Raw genomic sequence first — 18654 nt, forward strand, 5'->3', positions numbered from 1 at the left:
TATTTTAATATTACCTTTAATCCGCTGTTTTTTTTGTTACCGGAACTTTAATAATATTTCTTTCTCGTGTCTTTCTCTGAAATCCTAACACGGGTCGGGGGTCCTTTGTTCGTCCTTTTGGCAGGCTTCTGCACAGAAGCCCTCCTCTCGGCACCACTGAGTCTGGGGTAGACAGGATGTGTGGGAGGGGGAATAGGAACCCTGGACAGGGTTGCCTATGCAACCCAAGTCGCACTCTGCCCTGATAGGCTGGAGGGTTCTCCCGCCAGAAGAGCCACCCCACTGTGTGAGTGACAGCTAGGCTGTATGAATGGGGGTCTTGCTGCATAAAAGCAGGGTCCTGAGGACTGGAGGACAAGACGTTGCCACTGAAACTACAAACCCGAAGAGGAGAGAAGCTGAAGACATCTGCAACGACTGAACCACCGGTGAAGCCCTGCTGCAGATCCTCACCACTTTTCTCCAATGACTCGAGAAGATCTTCACCTGTAAGAGTCTTCTTCCCTTGAGCTGGTGGGGCCAACCAGTTCACCAATCGCCTTCCAGGACCTGCCTTGGCCGAATCGCCAGTGCCCTGCACTCGGAGACCAGATAGCCAGGCACCCGTCCACCACGACTGCGATTTAAAGGCACGCACCTTTAATTCATTTTGGCAGCACCGCGGCTGGCTTCATCCCTGGGCAGTGTAGTAACTCGAACCTTCCTCCACGACGGGAGCCTCTCTTCCTCTGCTGGATCTCCCTGAACAGCAGGAACTGTCAGGAACTACCGCCACCACAGGAGCCTCTTCCTCTTTAAAGGTACATTGTTCCGCCAGGCCTCCCGTTTCGTTGGGTATCGCTGAAGGCGTCTTAAATCCTTTACTTACCTACTGGGTTGGCCGCCCCTATCGTCTAACATTGTCTTTTTACCTTCTGCAACTGCCTTTTCCAAACATTAAACAAAGACTTGATTGCAGCTACTAGAACAATTTGATCCTGGGCACATTGCCTTGTACCATTGACTCTGGCACAGGCCTATTGACTCTGGCTAAATTTGTTACAGCTGCCTTCTCTAGATTGCTTCTCACCTAGAAATGCGTTGGTGCACCTAAATTCTGATAACCACCTTTCCAACCCCTCTGAAGTGCCATTTTGCTCGGTTTTCACCTCAGTATTGCTTATGCTAAAGTTCTGCCTTGCCTAACTTGTTCACAATCTGATTGGGAAGTGTTGCTGGTGTGTTACAGAGTCTAAGCCTAAATAACTTGTCCTTTCCCTCCCTTTTGAGAAATTGTTAGAGTGCCATTTCTGCTTGATTTACACTGTGCCGTTTTTGCTCAGTTTTCACTCTTGCTCAAACTTGTCTACAATTTAAATAGGGAGTTGTGTATACTTGTCTTGACTGTTTTAACTTGCTTTGATAATAGTGATTTGTGTGTTGAACTTAAGAGTGTGTAAAATAAATATACATTCTTTTTTAATACAAAGCTTTGGTCAGTGTTTTCTTGTCCCATAGTACTGAGGCCCTATTGTGTAAACCCTGAATACTGCTCATCTCTCTCTTGAGATAAGTCTGACTGCTCAGCCACAGCTACCAACTAAATCATTGTGGTACAGACTGATACCAAAGGGGATTTATTGCATATACCTGTAGTCTTAATCTTCTGTAGTGCTCCCTAAGGGAACTGCACAGGATTCTGCCTAACACTTCCCATGGCTCAGGAAGGAAGGGAAACTTGTTTCCAAGCATAGTGCCTGTATGCCTCATTAAAATAATCAGTTGGGGGGGTTCTGTATCATCTCAAAAAAGAGAAAGCATCATGAAGATATAAAGAACAAGCAGATTATGTTGGACCATTTGAAACCCATGGGTGCAGTTTCTACACTAAGATCTCTCTAGTGATCAAATTCCGTCCCATGGCTCCTGGAAGAATTATGAATAACCTTCAGAATTCTCTGCCTCACTGCCAAAGACTCGAGCCACACGCCTGACCACATAAAAAAGATATTCAAGCTGTACAGCCCTTCATTTAATTTCATACCAGGACATAAACAATTCCTCCCACCCACAGATTTAGAAAAACTAGAATGGGGAAAAGAATCAGCATCATTGGGCCGAAAACACCGAAAAAACCTCCCTAGTGTCTTCGTACACAATGCAGCTATTAATTTTTCAGTAAAGAAATACAAAAAAACCTTCTTATTTGGCACTATACTGTCTCAAAGAGACAATGGGCCTCATTACAAGTTTGCCGGTCCGGTAACTACGGTACCGGTAAACTTGCCGGTACCATAGTTACCAGACCAGCAAACTACGAGTTCAGCTCGCAGGTGCCTTTCCGCCCGCCAGGCCTGACCTGGCGGGCGTACCAGCACCCGCGAGCAGAGCATGTCGGGGGCACCAGCACCATTCACGAATGGTGCCGGTGCATCTGGTGTCCCCATTCCCATTGAGCCCTATGGGGCTCAATATTTTCCGGTAATTGCCCATTCCCGGGCGCCGAAAAAAATCAAAAGTTCAGCGGCAGCCTGCCAGTTTTACCTGCAAGGCTACCTCCAAACTAATAATGAGGCCCAATGGGGCTCATTCTAACTTTGCCTGTCCAGAAACAACGGTGCCAGTAAGCTTACCAGCACCGTTATTACCGGACTGGCAAAGTACAAGTCTGGTAGGTCTCACTGGGCCGGCTGGGCCGGCACCCGCCCACAGACTTTCATGGAAGCGCCGGCACCATTATTACCAGTGCCGGTGGTTCTGTGGTCCTCACTCCCATAGAGTCCTGCTGGACTCTATGGGAATGGGGAACAACATATTACCGGCGCCAGACTTTCCGGCCACCAAGGTTGTGATACTCTGGTGTTACCGGCAAGCCAGGCACTGGTAACTGTTTACGGGTCCGACGGCTACATGCCGGTTTTACCGGCACGGTTACCGCCGGACCCGTAATGAGGCCCAATATCTCCCAGGAGAAACATCAGGTTGCGTTTATTTCTAGAACACTTACTAGCTCAGAACAACCTCAAACCATGTACGACCTGGAGCTGTTGTCAATCAAAGAAGCATTTGTACAGTGGAAGGGTCAGCTAGTCCGGTACAAGTCTGGAAGAATTACAAGAATTTTAGGGTGTCTCAGAATCATGAAGCGTTCCAACCATCGTCATGCTCATTGGATGTTATTTTTTTCACGGCTGTAGTTTGTGATATATTTCCAGGGAACAGATATGGAAAGGCTGAAGCACTTCAACGTTGTTCAAAATGAAATTCCAAAAGGAAAATGTTCAATGTATTTGCGAATCCTATATGCTTTAAATAGACCAACATTTGCATGCGTAGCAAACAAAGTGCGGTATAAGTGAGCTGTACCCGTTTTGGCCCCTGTCCATTTTCAAGTGCATCTATACAAATGGTCAAACAATAAGGCAACATAAGTCTAACCTTTACACAAAATGTATGCAACATTTTGAAATATTTAGCTACATATTTCATATAATTTTACTCATTACCATATCATTTAATACCGCCATTATAATTGGCATGCCTAGCACCAGGGAAAGACGGCAAATCTTTCTCGTAGGCAGAAGCCTGACAAACCAATTAGCCAACAATTCAGAATGTTGCCGATTTAACGGTTTCATTGATCCTGTTGCTACTTACTCACTACAGCCCATCTTCCCTGTAGATCGGATGTTTCCCAGGGGGCTCACCCTCAAACTGGTAACTGGCCTGCCATGTCAAGCCTTCAAGGGAGGGACACTTCCTTTGACACTTGCCGAAGACTGTCCTAGAGAGTTCACCTTCTGGCAAGCAAGGTCTGTAGTTCTGTCCTCTTCCTCTATACCAAGTGGTGGGTCAGGAGTAGGGTCAGGTACCTCAGGTTGAGCTGGAGTTATTGTGGGGCCTGAACATATTTACCTCTTCTTGGACTTGGATTTCCCCCCTTTGCCTTAGGCATAGACTTAGCTGCGACCAGTACCTTTTTACTGGACACCTGTTCTGTTAAGAGGATCAGCTGTATCTGAGACAAGATCCAATGGGCCGCATTAGGACCCTGGCGCTAAGTGTTTAACGGTGCCGTAAAAAGCTGCGGCGCCGTTAAACACTTAGCGCCTTACTACGAGGTCCCTTTGCGGGACCCGACCTGAACGGCTGGTCTAGACCAGCCGTTAAAGTAGGGACCCACAAAGGGTCCTTGGTGCTAAGTACGGTACCGCAATTTGCGGTACCGTACTTAGCGCATTTCCCCATTCCCATAGAGCCCTATGGGGCAAAAATGGGAATGGGGAAGGGCCATGGTTCAATGGGGAATTACCGCCCCGGCAACCTTGGAATGGGGTGGTAATTCCCCATTGAACCATGGCGGACCCGTTACAACACCGGCACCAACCATGGTGCTAATAGCGCCATGGTTTAGCGCCGGTGTTGTAATGAGGGCCATTTGTCTTTAGGTCATTTGGGGGTCATTACGAGTTTGGATGGTGCTATTAGCGCCATGGCTGCTTCCAAACCCGGGTCCGGGTCCGGTGTTACTGAATGGGGACTTACCGGGACATTCTGACCTATGCGGACTCGTAAGTCCCCATTCACTAAACCATTCCCCATTCCCATTTGAGCCCCCATAGGGCTCAATGGTAATGCGGAAGGCGCTAAAAATGGGCCTGCAATTTGCATGCCTGTTATTAGCTCCAAGGTCCCTTAACGGGTACCGCAAAGAACGGCTGGTCAGACCAGCCGTTCCTGCTGGGACCAGCTAAGGGACCTCGGAATATGGCAGTAGGGGGTTACTGGCACCAGCATCCTTAACGGTGCCGTTAAGCCCCTAGCGCCATACTCGTAATGACCCCCATTGTCTGGAAGGACCCTTCCTGGAATCTCGTTCTGAATGCTCATAGTAATGTGACAATCATGCTAGTCACTCGTAATAGTGACAAGCACAACTGGGAACTTCCGACTAGATCCATCATCCAGTTTGGTAAGCCTCAGAGCAGAGTTAGTTACTGCCTCTGGGTCCACAAGGGTCAGGACTGGCACTGTCATGCTGGCACCAGTGTCTCTAATGCCAGTGGACTCCTGGCTATGAACCAAGGCATTGTCCTTAATGAAGGAATGTTGTGTCATGAGGTATGGAGGCATATGTATCCAGGAATCCAGGTACACTAAAACAACCTCAGCTTGAATAAATATGGGTTCTTCAGCAGAAGAGAAGGGTGCCCTTGTAATTATGCTTCCCTCATCTTGAGAGAAGGCTAAGCTCACGGAGTGGATCCCTAATGTCCTGCCCTTAGATCCAGGGTCCCTCTTCATATGTTAATTTGCTCCTCAACCCACACAAGTACCAACAGACGGCTGTCTAAAATGGAGGCTTACAATGACTATAATCTTTATGGTACCAGGAGCGAGCTAGTTACATGCTCTTTACCTCTTTTATTAACATTTGTGAGCCTGTTTGGATAGGGGTCTAGCACTGTAAGCCTCTAACCTTCTGATTATTTCCCTCCTCATGATTCTAAAATGTTTCTATGTCTGTATGGAACACCCTATGGGACACCCAAAGTCAGCAGCTACTGATACATTCTACTATTTTTCAGTTGTTCATTGTTAACTGTACCTGCCACCACAACCCTGATCTAAGTCTAAGCCTCACTGATCAGCCCAGTTACCAAGTTTAAAAAATGTATGGAGATCCACTAGATTGGCTTCCAGAGAACCACACACCAGTGCTGTTACTCTGGCTTCCAGAGAACCACACACCAGTGCTGGTTCTGGAAAACCTCCTAACAATAGTAAATTGCTTGAACAGTATAAAAGCATAGTTAATCAAAACGTAGCAGCACAATAGTAGAGCAAAACCATTCCTACTAGAAAGCACAGATTATATCCATGGAAAAGAAGCAGTCTAGGGGTTACACCTGTTGAAACCCACTTATGTTCAATGATTTCATTTTTATTACTCTCTGTCAGGAATATTCCAAACTTGCCCCACCGTTCCTGTGAAATGCGTGGCTGCCATAGTTACAGCATTGCAGCCTTGCTTTTAGTCCTTTCCACACAAAAATAGAGGCCATCCTTGGTGGCTGGATATTGCTAGAATTAACTTTTGAAGAGCATGGAAACAAACTAAGGGGAGCAGAGCAGGGGGCATGCACCAAATAGTCACTATCAGGGGGCAAACCGAGCTACATATCAGAGGCAACGTCAATATTTAACAAAACAATTGTTCTTACGTTATGGAATCTACCAACTATAGACCGAAGACCCACACCATGCATTGGATTCAGCTTCTAGCAAAACATCCTAACAAGATAGAACACCCAGAGAGGTATCATTAGAGTTTGCTTAACACGTGCTGTGTTGAAAAATGCGGAAAGGGAACAAAAGATCAAAATCTCATGTTCAGGGTGGAGCCAGCATCTTACCTTCCATTATGGAAAAGATGTGATTGTGAAGAATTTACTTTTAAAATTGTTAGTAACGTTTGATAGTAACATTCATCTTTTACAGGAATAGAACTTCAGCTCGAATATGCAGCAGTTAAAAGCAGCTCCTGGGTATCCACATCAACCAGTGCCCAGAAGCTACCACTGGGGAACGAGGAACTAGTGCATAGCATTACGCAAATCTAACTTCCACATAGGATGCAAAACTAAGGTTCGAAATTGGGGGGAGCTGGGAGCTACTTTTGGCTCCACAGGCTTTTTGAGCATCTAGGGCATTAGGTATATTTGTTTTCTATGCCCTGATTCAAAAGATATTGCACACTTTAGGTATGTTTTCATGGGGGCTAAGGATAGGGATAAAGCCTTGTTTGATCATGACTGATCAATTTCGGGAGAACCTTAGCCAGTCTTACAGCTAATATCTTGGAGTAGATTTTTTGCGTCAATGTTTAAAAGGCTTATAGGGCGATAGGTTAGCTTGGCACCAACAGTTACCAGGAGCTACCTTTAGCTCCCCAGGCCAACTGATGCCAAACAAACACACTTATGTGAATTTAACTCTATGCATTTGGGACAATCTTTAAATAAGCAAGTCCTAACAATAAGTAAAATGTTAAATGTGCATCTAACTTTAAGCTAGATTTGTAGAATGCAATGTACTAGCTCCTGGTCCCCCAGTGGTAGTTCCTGCTCACTGGTTAATGCCGGATACCCAGTAGCTGCATTTAGATCATGCTTATCTAACCTTCATTTCGACCCCTGAAACCTATCATTTTGTCCATTATCTATGATCCCTTAGGCTTACATATTGTATAGATGTGTCCTAATATTTATTTATTATGGTCCCAAATGTACAGAGTTCAATGAGCGTGGTTGTTTGGCATCATTTGGTGTTGGTGGCAAGCTAGCCGGGCTCTTCTTGGCTACAAGCCGAAGCTAAATAGCCCACAGCTCCCTTCGATTTCCTAACATGTCTTTGTCCCTCTAAGCCAAAATATTAGAATAAAAAACCTCTACATAAAATATTACCAACTGTTTCTTTCATTTATGACTGTCATTAGTAAACACAGTGCACAAAGCAATATCTCGCTCAATACTTGCATGGCATATTCTCTGTCCAAACCCATTATTTTAAAGGCACAAAAGCCCCTGCTGCACACTGAAACGTGGAGCAATGCATTTGTGTTACCTAGTGGTACTCCCAAGTAATCTTGTTTGTAAGTGGAGTTGTACTGAGCTTTTATCATGTTCCGGGCTTCTTCAAGTGAAGGTGGCTTACTCCAAGGGGAACGGCTGACCACAAAAGTGTTGTTTTCTTTTCTGGGAAGCTTCCATGTCATAAACCCCTGTAATGACACAAAGAAAAAACACAGGTTTGAATTGCCTATAGCAGCTAGAACATATACCACACTTAAATGGGACATAACATATTTACATGCGATTTCTAAAGTTCTTGAAACATTTAACAAACATGTTCACTTCTCATTCTGATTAAAGGGGAAGTTCCCTTAAAAAATGTTCTGATTTAAAGATATTGCCCATAATTAAAAAAATACATTAACAGTTTTATGTGTGTCTTTTAATCCTCTGCTCTCGCAGCAGTAATCAAGCAGGAGAGCCTTACTGGGAGCTTAAGCTTGTTTCTGCCGGAAAGCAGAGAATGAAATAAGAGTCACTTTATCCCAGTGCACTATGCGGCCACACTGACCCACAGAGCCAGGCCTCTCCCTCTTGTTGGCAGGACATTTGCAGTAGGGGTAGGAACCTCAGCCGAATATGGCACCTGACACGTGCCAGCGGCACGTGCCAATGCATGTCACTAGTACAAGTGACATGTGCCACTGGCAGGTGTCACATGCCATGCCAAACAATGTCATAATTGAGAAAAAAACCTCAGATGTGCATGTCACTACACGCCAAACAATGTCACAAATGAAAAAAAACAACCTTCAAGCTATCTTTTTAAATGAAAATGAAAAACCATTGTAGGGGCTGAAGAGGTCCCAGGCTAGGGCCTATTTCCTTAACCACTAAGCCACCGCGTTAATACAGCAAAGCATGCGCTAGTTTCCTTAAAACCCACCTCCGTTGTGCACTGTCATGTGCTTCAACGTTAGTCCTTTTTCTGTTTTAAGTCAAATCCAAAATCTGTTACTGTCTAACGCTTAAAATGTCTAATTGTATTGTTTACATGTTTTCCAAAACAGTATGGTGACAATATTGAAGTGTGTGTTTGTGTGTAGATGAATTCATACTTTTCACACTTGACTGTATGAAGTGTGATAAATACAGTACAACTACATTTTTACTGATAACATTTATAACTTATATTGCAGAGTATATGCAGATTCATAAAAACGTTTTCTTTTACAAATGTTGCTAAATCTTCAGATTTAGGTTAAACAGCCCTTACATATGATACATTCAGTCTTGCCCTATGAACGTTTTCAGCTCTGCAAAGTAATGTAATATAATTTTTCATTTGCATAGCGCCTTTTCCCATTGGTATGGTCTCAAAGTGCTGTAGGTGAATGCCCTTGGGGGGACTAAAGTCCATGGTATGACAAATGTGTCAGATGAGTTTAGAATGCGTGTGCATTGTGATGTGGTTTCCTTTAAGGTGCGATGACGGGGTACGTCAATGCGCTGTGTCAATAAATACAGCATTGCGTCAGAGCGGGGATCCAAGACCATACACGCTGTGTTTGTGTCTCTGTTTGGGCAGGGAGGGCATCCGTGCATCCAGGCCTGCTGTCCCATTGGGACACCACATGAATTATGCTGAATACGAAGGAGGGTAGGGTTGGTCAAGTCTCTACTATCTACCCATCTCGAGCTGGCATGTGGATGGCAGCTGGATGGCTGCTGTAGGATTGTCTGGGTAGTATGCGGAGGAGGTTCATTATGTGTCGAGATAACTATGTTCAGATAAACTGAAATTTTGTCATTGTGGATAGATGCATTCTTATGGCAGAGGAATTGTGCGGTGTGTCTTAAGAGTGGTGCGTGGAGGCAGATGCGTGTGGGTGGCTGTCCGTGCCATCGTTTATTTTTCATGAGCATGGTGTTTGATACGTACCCGTGTGCTCTGGCCTGTTTCCTGTTTTCGTAGATGTGGCGTGCATTCTGTCCTGTTGTCTGCTGGAGTTAATTTTCTCTGGTCTCTGTAAATTTTATTTGCAGGTTCATTGCTGCCGCGGCCCACCTGAGAGGTGCTTGAATGTGAGGCATGGGTTTGTTGCCTGATCGAAGGTTTCGGTTGGGTAGGTAACAGAATAGTTACTGTTGGGGGTATTCTGGGCCTGTCTTGTGGAGTGGACAGCGTCTGATGCACATGGCTTTGAAGGTGGCCCGTCGCCTGACAGGGAGCCATTGGAGGACACAGTGGGCCGGTGTTATGTGCTCTCTGGAGCCAAGGTTCAGGAAGCCTAGCTGCAGTGTTTTGGACCTGTTGGAGCTTTCTGAGTTGATATGCGGGGGCGCACAAGTAACAGGAATTGGTATAGTCAAGGTGGAAGAGGAGGATGGCCATAGCTGTGATGACTATGTAAGTGTACGAGAGGTAAGAGAAGATACGTCTGAGAATGCAGAGGTGTAGATAGCAAGATTTGGGCACATAATTAATGTGGTGAGAGAGTGTCAGATCAGTGTCCATGGTGTATCCCAGGTTCTTAACTGTATTAGATGCAGCATAGGGAGGACCTAGGGAGGATGGCCAAGGGGTGGGTTGGATGAAGAGAGCCATCTTCCCGCAGATCATGATTTCTGTTTTTCCTGGGTTGAGGAGGAGGTAGTTGCCGGGAGGTCTGTAGATGAATAAAAAGCTGTGGGTAAGAGATGGGTTGATGAGAAATTTCACAAGGAGGGATTTGCAGTCTGCGTTGCAGGCTTGTTCCACGGTGTGTGATATGGAGAGGCGTGATTTGTGGAGGCTGACGATCCTGCCTGCTCTTCAAGTTCTGTCATGGACGATGAGTGTGTAGCCTGGGAGGAATGCCTTGTGTACAATGGGTGGTAAGTCATCAGAGAACCATGTTTCCGTGATGAAAGGGATGTCTGGACTTTCCGAGGAAATTAGGTCATACATGTTGTGTCGCTTTTTGGCGACAGATCTCGTGTTGAGGATGCATGAGAGTAAGGAGCGGGGGTGGGTGTTGTTTACCACCGGAGAGGCGGGCTATGGAAGGACTGTGGGGTGGTGGTAGAGGGCAGGGAAGTGATTCCTTGTGGGGCCCAGATTGGGCTGTGCAGTGTGAATAAGGGAGGGGGTAGGGAGTGCAGAGTGGGGGAGAGGGTGCAAGTAGAAGGGGAGAGGTAGTTAGGGGAGGGTGAGCTGTGTTAGATGTCAAGGTGGGGTGGGGAGGCTCTGAGCATTATTTGAAGGTGAGAAAGGAGGGCTTGTGATGTACAGTTCCAAGGGAGGAGGATTAGAGTGGGGTAGGGTGGTAAAAGGAGAGCCTGATAGGGGATTGCAGGTATGGAGTCAGGAGGGTAGAGTGGCAGGAGAAGATGCAGGGTGGTGAATGGGGTCACTGAGGGGGTTGTTGATTAAAGGGGGTTGGAAGAAAGGAAGGGTGAAAGGTCTTACATGAAGCTGGGTTGGTGTTTTCCAGGGGATTGTCTAGAGGGCTGAAGGGGGTTAGTGCTGAGGGACTTGAAGGAAGCGTTGAAGATGGATTTCACTGGGTTGGAAGAGGTGGCGGAATTCGTAATGGCGTAGGCGAGAGGTGCAGGCAGGGAACTGGGGGAGACATAGGGAGAGGTATGCAGAGATGAGAGGGTCGGGGTGTTTCAAATTCTATGTTTGACGGGGTTGTTTGGTACCTTTGGCGTGTGTGTGAAGGTCGGTGGGACGGCTCAGGAAGGGGTGTTGGTAAGGGAAGCAAGAGCGGCACTAAGGGATGCAAAGACTGAGGAGTGAAGGGGTCGGGGGAGACTGGTCACCAGGGTGTTAGAGGGCAGTGCAGGAAGGTTAGAGGTTAGGTTTGTGAGGGGGCAGAGGGAGGTGTCTGAGTGGGGCAGTTCTCCCCCAACGGTTGGATGTGTGGAGGGTCTAGGGGGGAGGGGTCTGCAGAGCACTTGGCCATATTTTTAGTGTGCCAAAGTGCCTCTCTGATCTGGGAGTTGGTTTTCATGGTGGATAGCATGTTGTGTCTGCTCCGGTGGCTAGAAAGGCTAATGGGGTGGGGGCTCTTCCCCATTATCAGTTTACTCCAAGGAGGCTAGATTAGGTTCAATGCAGCTCAGTGGCAATTAGGTTCAACACAGTGCCATGGTTCAAGCACCGCTAGAAAAAAAACAGAGGCTACCCTCAAATTATGGCTAACTTCAGTGCTGTGGCCATACCCAAAGACAACTAGAAATAACACAGCGGCAGATTCAAAGTACAACTGAATTCAATGCAACTAAGGTCAACACAGTGGCTATACCAAATAAATCAGTTACTTTTTGTTATACAGTGGCTATTGTAAGGGTACAGAAACAGACTCAGGACACAAAGGTGGCATGCTTGTTGATATAGACTTATATTGGACTGAAAAAAAGCAAGAACCCTACCTGTCCCTATGACTAAGAGAGGTTTCCCTGCCTCAACCAAAACTAAGGATAATGTCAGAATATCTGTCAAAAGTATAACGTCCACTGTCCTGTGTCAAAAACCTATTTCCGTCCCTTAAACTTTAACAGAAAAACTATACACCCTGCTTAGTATGACTCCCTCCTTCGGGATGATGTAGGCAGTTCAAAGTTCCAAAACAATATTGGGAAGGCGTCTCCCTTCCCCAAGCCTTCCTCAGATTCTCTTTATCAATAGTCTCTTTATTACAGTTCTGTCTTCTGCCAAAGGCTATAACTTCCTTCCTCTGGTCTTTTTGTGATTTGTGTCAAAAGGGTCTTTCTTTTCACCTTGGGCTTTCCATGACTTTTGCCAAAGAGTCTCTCCCCTTGGACTTCTCGCAACTTGTGCCAAAGGTTCTTTGCTCCTGGTCTTCTTGTAACTTATGTCAAAGGGTTTCTTCACCTAGACTTCTCATCTCTTTTTGTGGGTCCCAGATCCCTTTTTAAACTCTGTAATGTATCTTAACTATGCCCAGTTCACCCCCCCTCTCAACTTGGCTCGTTTGATGTTTGGGTCCTTGACTCCTCTTTCAGCTTTGCAATCTTTTTTAACTAGGCCCGGTTCACTATCCTGCCAGGCCTCTCTTTCAGTCTCTTTGGGGCGCTCTTTCACCCCCTCTTTTCTCAACTTGTGTATCTCTTCAGTGTTTGGGTCCTTGACCCCTCTTTCAGCTTTGCAATCTTTTTTAACTGGGCCATCCTCACTATGATGAAAGGCCTCTCTTACAGTCTCTTTGGGGTGCTCGTTCACCCCCTCCATTCTCAGCTTGTGTCTCTCTTCGGTCCCACTGGGATGAGAAAGATGGCTCTGCACTTCCTCCCAACCACAGCCTCTAGGGTATCCCTGTGCCTTCCCGGTCCCCTCTGCATACATTTGTACCTGGACTGCGAGGGTTCCGTTCCTCGGCAATACCAGACAGCTTCCCCTGGGCTCCTGATGTCTCTGTTCAGTGTTCGGTGGCTGTATCATGCTGGTTTCTCTCCGCAAGTCTTGCCTGGACCACTCAGATGACTTTGCTTCTGCCACCAGATCCCGGACCCCGGATCCCACAACCATGTGAGTCGTTGTGCTTCCCGCCTTGCGGTTCTCTGCCTTTCTGTTCAAGGCAGCTGGGTGTGCCAATGTATTTCTCCTCAGCATTCAGCTCCCCGACGAGAGGTTGCTCTGGGGCAGGACAGACTCCGTCGGGGACCCTTGTGAGTGTTTATGTCCTGACTGCTTTCTAACTTCCAATAGCTAGCATGCTCGTATCGGATCTGTGTAGGGCTCTGCATCGCCCTGCTCTTCTTCGTGACAATACTTTTGAAGTTATCCATATTCATTCTTCCCTCACTCTTCCTCGTCATAGTGTTATTTGTCTGATAAACACAATTACTATGTATAAGGAAATTAGTGAAAGCAAGAGAGGAAAGAGAGGATGGTGATATCTCCATATAGAGCTGGATACCTCACGTGTAACAGCATGGTGGTGTGTATACCGCATTGTCCCTCAACATTCTACACTCCTCCCAGAGACAGGGTCCCCACTCAGGGGATCCTCCCACTGAGTACGACCCCCAGGGGGAGTATCGGGTAGCGGCCTCACTTCCCTGGCCCCATGGGAAGGGCCCTCCTCTTGGGGAGAAGTGACGACATTGAGGGATTTGTCACACTATACTCAGAAATGCAGCTAAATTCAGTGGCTATACTAAAATATACAGCTGATATTTATACAGTGGCTATACGCAGAGATGCGGCTAAATTCCAGACAGTGGCTATACCCAAAAAATCAGTTAAAAATGTAAACAGTGGCTATAAGTCTAGAGCAGTGGCTATACTCAAAAATGCAGCTAAATTCAACACAAAGGCTATACTCAAAAATGGGCAATCCACAGCACTGTGCGAAGGAAGGGGACGCGGGGAACTGGGGAGAGGAGGGTCATCGGAAGGCTGCTGTGTGCTGGGTGCACCAAGCTAAAAATGGTGCTCAAGTATGGGGAAGCCAAAACAAGTTAACAGCAAAGGAGCATACCTTCTGGAAGATGCAGTGCCAGCAGGAGTGATGAACAAATGGGCCAAATAGAGTCTGGTGCACAGAGAGGGAATTTCCATTACTCTGAGTGTTCCGGTCTCGTGGGTCAGGCACCGACCAATCCGGAGTAGATAATGTATTATGTGCATTATGCTTTTCATTAGCACCCTGGAAGGGGATGCTGGCCAATCAGGAAACTTGGAACACAAGCTGTATTCTCTGGTTCAAGCCCAGGTTCTGAGCAGCATGTGTGCTGCTAGCCAGCACCCCTCCCATTCTCCGCTCCTCCTTTCCTTCCCGCCCCTCACCTCTTAGCTCCTGTGTAGTTTCCTAAGTAGGTGCTAAGAGTGTGTAATAAAAAAAAAAGAAACGTATCTTGCTGTGTGGCCGACGCTGCACAATTGTTTCCCAAGTTCGTTTTATTGTTGATGATGCCATAGCTGACGAGAATGAGGGCTGTCATCTAAGACACAGCAGCAGTAAGCGCACAGGAAGGACAACAGACTAGAAGAGTAAATGAAGCAGATACAAAATGTCATAAAAGCAAATTTAATTTTATTGTGGGGCAATAATACAGGGGCTTCATTTTATACATACATGGAATTCTTTCATGTAGTCAGGAGTGTTTATTTCTTCATTTACAGCCATTGGCAATTCCTTGTGTGGTAAATGTGTGGCTAGGTGGACTTCACTAAAAGAGAGATTGTTTGCCACGGAGCATTAAACATCTGTAGATGAAATTGGGATGATAAATCACTCAGTAAGCAAGAATGGAATCCGACCAGACCATGTAAATTGATAGCGTTGGACTCCAGTCGGGCTACATAGAGAGCAGTAAACCGTGTTCCGAGAGAGTATTAAATCTCTGGACGTGAAATCAGGATTAGAGTTCCCTGGCTGGGTTGAAATTAAATGAAACACAACCATTGAGATGGACAAAATAGAACTAGGAGCTCAACATTATGGGATTCAATATATGGTTGAGCATTATTGTAGCATGGAGCGGTCTAGGTTACATTTTTTAAGATGAGTTTTGCATACAGTTTAGTTATTAGTGTTTAAATTAAAATGTGATCATGCACAGGGCTGCAAATGTGCTTTATTGAGTACACTAGGGGACACACAGGACTGGTCTGGGGACTCAATGTGGGACTGTGTGACAGATTATCATTTGGCAAGTGTGTAAAAGCCGTTCCTTTTTAGATTTGTATTACTTAATAAAATGATACAGGTAATTACATCTGCTGATGAGATTCCCCTTTCATGAGTTGAACACTAAAAGCATAGTGTGCATCTGTGCCTTGCTGCATCAGTATCATTATTTGTAGCTCTTGCTCTACCAGTAGGAGTGAGCAGGTTCGGACTTTGTAGGTGCCGATTTGAAAGCTGCGAAGGCAGCCAAGTATATGCAGCACAAGGGACGAATTTAAGATATGCACCCCTGTACCAAAACTATGATGATACAAGTAGCCCAGGTTGGGGACATGGTAAACTCTAAAGATAAGCTATGCATATGTTAAGGCATGCTACTACTCATGATCACTGCAGCCACATTCAATTTGATATCAGATGTGTGCCAGCTCCTGTAAAACAGCTCAGCAGTGGAAGGTGATGTGTATTCTGACCAAACAGGTTGAGCCTACCAACTGACAGGACAGGAACCTGAATGGCCATGACTCTTCTTTGATCCCTTGTTGAGGATAGCAAACATCCTCACCTAGAGATAGCTGTACCACAGTCTGCTAGGCTGGACCCAGGTATCATCACCAGGTATCATCACCCATTCAAAGGAAGTATACTCACACCAGACTGCTTCTTTTCTAAAGGTCTTTCCATCCTAGTGAGAACGAAGGGGGTGGGGTTAGAGTAAACAGGAGGGCTGTGTACAGTGAAGGAAGACTTCCACCATCTTGATTTTTTCTCCCTCTCTCTCTCTCCTTCCTGTCCCCTCCTCTTCTTCTAGAGCAAAGCAATTTGGGTTTGATGTCAGAAGGGCAAAGTCAACTGATTTCACAAACAGTGATTGGACCACTAAAGCAGGCTAGCTTTAGTCCGATCACCTGCAGACGTTTACCTTTAAGAGAAGGGGTTTCCTGCCACTTCTTTGATTCTCTCTTGAACATAAACCTGAGGAAGAATTTGACCTCTGTTGGGAGAGTTGTTCTCTCCAAAGTCCTCTGCCAGTGAGGTGAGGATTGAGCATCCAATGCACAGGCGGGCGCTGTCATCGAACCATAACAAAGAACCATTAGGGATGACATGCTGCTGGTATAAAACCTGCCTCTCTTCCAGCCAAGACAGTACCCATGACCTCACCGCATTGCAGGACGTCAGAGGTTTTTTACGAGTATCCCTAGTGCTTGGGAGAACAAAAACAAGGTCCAAATCCTATCCTTGACTCACAGCAACCAGAGGAAAAAGACAACCAGGAAACCTGTGTTCATAATGTGGAACCAATTAGAGATGTAATTCGAGATCATTCTATACACTCAAACCCACATGAACCATCAAGCTGCTGTTGGCACTCTACGCCAATGAACCACTGTCCTGCATGTTGGAATCTGTTCACCGCCACACCGCGTTATCCAAGTGTGTCATTGCCTCTGCACAAACTACATGCTCATAATTGCATCTGCCGCCTTTGAACCGTCGATCAAACCGTGAGCATCTTCATCGTCAATTGCCAACGCCATGGACCCGACCCTGGTGGCTCATCAAGCTCTGACTATTGTACGCCTCATAGAGTCACTCGAACAGCACTGTGTATCCGGGCTGCAGCATCTTTGCCTTCAAAGGAACCATCAAACTGGCCCTGGTGGCCCTTACCATCCACAGCTCCTCAAGTGCTTAATCAAACTGAAATGCAGATCCAGTCCCCAGCATCTTCGCAGAAGAACAAACTGTAGAACCTACCCTGGTGGCATTTCGATTCACCCTTCTCAAGCATTGTGTTTGAAATGCAGAGAGCCCCTGTTCAAACCCAGCTAAACACCGCTCCTTGCTATAGAACAATGTGACTGCTGCTCCAGAACCTCTGAACTGCATCCTCAAACCAGTTCACCATCGCTGTGCACCGGAAGAGCGTGTTGTGGCCCGGCTAGAACATGCCGCTCCTTTTTGCACCCACTGTCTTAAAACCTCCTCCTTCAACTGCGAGCATCTTCACTGCAAATCTTCAAAAGCAGATAACACCTACTGCCGGACTGGAACAAAACCGCTGACTCAGTTGAACACAGTATTAATTGCTGTGGCAGCACACAAAACCTGGTTCGATGCTATCGAACTGACAAGAAACCTTGGAAAGTGCAATTGACTCTTAATTGCACCCTTGGTTCAGTTTGGGCCCTAGAGTCTGTTTAGGTCACTAAATCCATTTACAAGAATATTGTGGTTTTTACTTACCTTACGCCCCTGATTCATTAGTAGTAGAAGTAGTAGTAGTTGTCATTTATGTAGCGCCTTTTCCCATTATTATAGTCTCAATGCGCTGGTGGTGGGAACGCCCTAAGAGACCGAAGTGCAGAGTGTTGGAGGTCATGGAGTAGGATTAGAATGTGTGTGTGGAGTTGGCCAAATAAGGCTTAGCAGCGCTGTCCAGGCTCCGGTAGTTAGTAACCCATGGGATCAGGCATGTAGATGGGTGCTGAGAGGAGTCAGGGGATGGCGTACGTACAAGAGGCTCACTATGTGTCCCGCGTGCCCAAATTTGTCATAGGTCTTCACTGCATAGGTGTTGAGGCGTTGTCTGGAATAAGCAGGCGTGACAATTGTGTGACCAGCAAGACCAAATTTGTCATAGTCATTGCTGTATTCTGATGTGTGCTGGTGGCCATGCCTGCGGCCAGTGCCCACCGGAGTGGTGCTTTATACGTACCTAGCAGTTCAGGTGGAAAATTGTTGTATGTGCACCCAGTCACTTTGCAGCTTCCTCTGTTGATTTTTGCAGCTGCGATACAATGGTTAGCAAGAGTCTCAGAAATTAAGCTGGAGGAGCACGGGCTATACTTACAGGCTCTTCCAGGTGGCGCGCATGGCAAATCTTCCAGATACAGTACGCATACTAAACCTTCACAATTATTACCTTTGTCATAGGTGGCCAGCCTTATAGTTCATCCAGGTGCAATACCCACTCCTCCCTCAAGTCCTTCCAGTGCTATTCCGGACTGGATCTCGATTGCCTTCCTGGAGTAGTGCACAACATCTCTTCACATAATCGCGGTTGTGTGAACCAGGCCATGAATGACATTTGGTATTGTGTGAGGTTGCTGCATTGGGCTATATTTGCTTATTCTCGGTTCTTTCATCAGGGGTGGGTTTTGTGCAGTGTTTGTCTAGTTAGTTATTTTGTAGATGGTGTGTTTTATTACAGTAGATTATCTAGTAAAGTTTATTAAAACAAAGCCTTACGAGCAGCCTTAGGGCTCAAAAGAAACAAACATATCTCCCACATCCGGACAGAAGCTCACTGGCTGCCCATATTCTCTAGAATCTACTATGCGTGACCCATAAATGTGTCACCAAAACAGCCCCACCCTATTTCATTAACGCCATCTCGCTAAAAAGTTCCACCAGATCTATCAGATCTGATGCCAACACCCAACTAACTGTAC

At 46.2% G+C, this 18654-nt stretch overlaps 1 protein-coding gene across 2 annotated transcripts in view; it reads right to left on the bottom strand.

The window, feature by feature from the left end:
* TEX26 (testis expressed 26) overlaps positions 1-18654 on the bottom strand; it is a 199239-nt gene that overhangs the window by 64384 nt on the left and 116201 nt on the right. For both annotated transcript variants that reach the window (XM_069640082.1, XM_069640083.1), the window contains exon 5: positions 7606-7762. In XM_069640082.1, the coding sequence (XP_069496183.1) occupies positions 7606-7762 (157 nt within the window). The remainder of the gene's footprint in view (positions 1-7605; positions 7763-18654) is intronic.

This window comes from Ambystoma mexicanum, chromosome 7q (genome assembly GCF_040938575.1).
Source record: "Ambystoma mexicanum isolate Mex_15411 chromosome 7q, UKY_AmexF1_1, whole genome shotgun sequence".
Lineage (NCBI taxonomy): Eukaryota > Metazoa > Chordata > Amphibia > Caudata > Ambystomatidae > Ambystoma > Ambystoma mexicanum.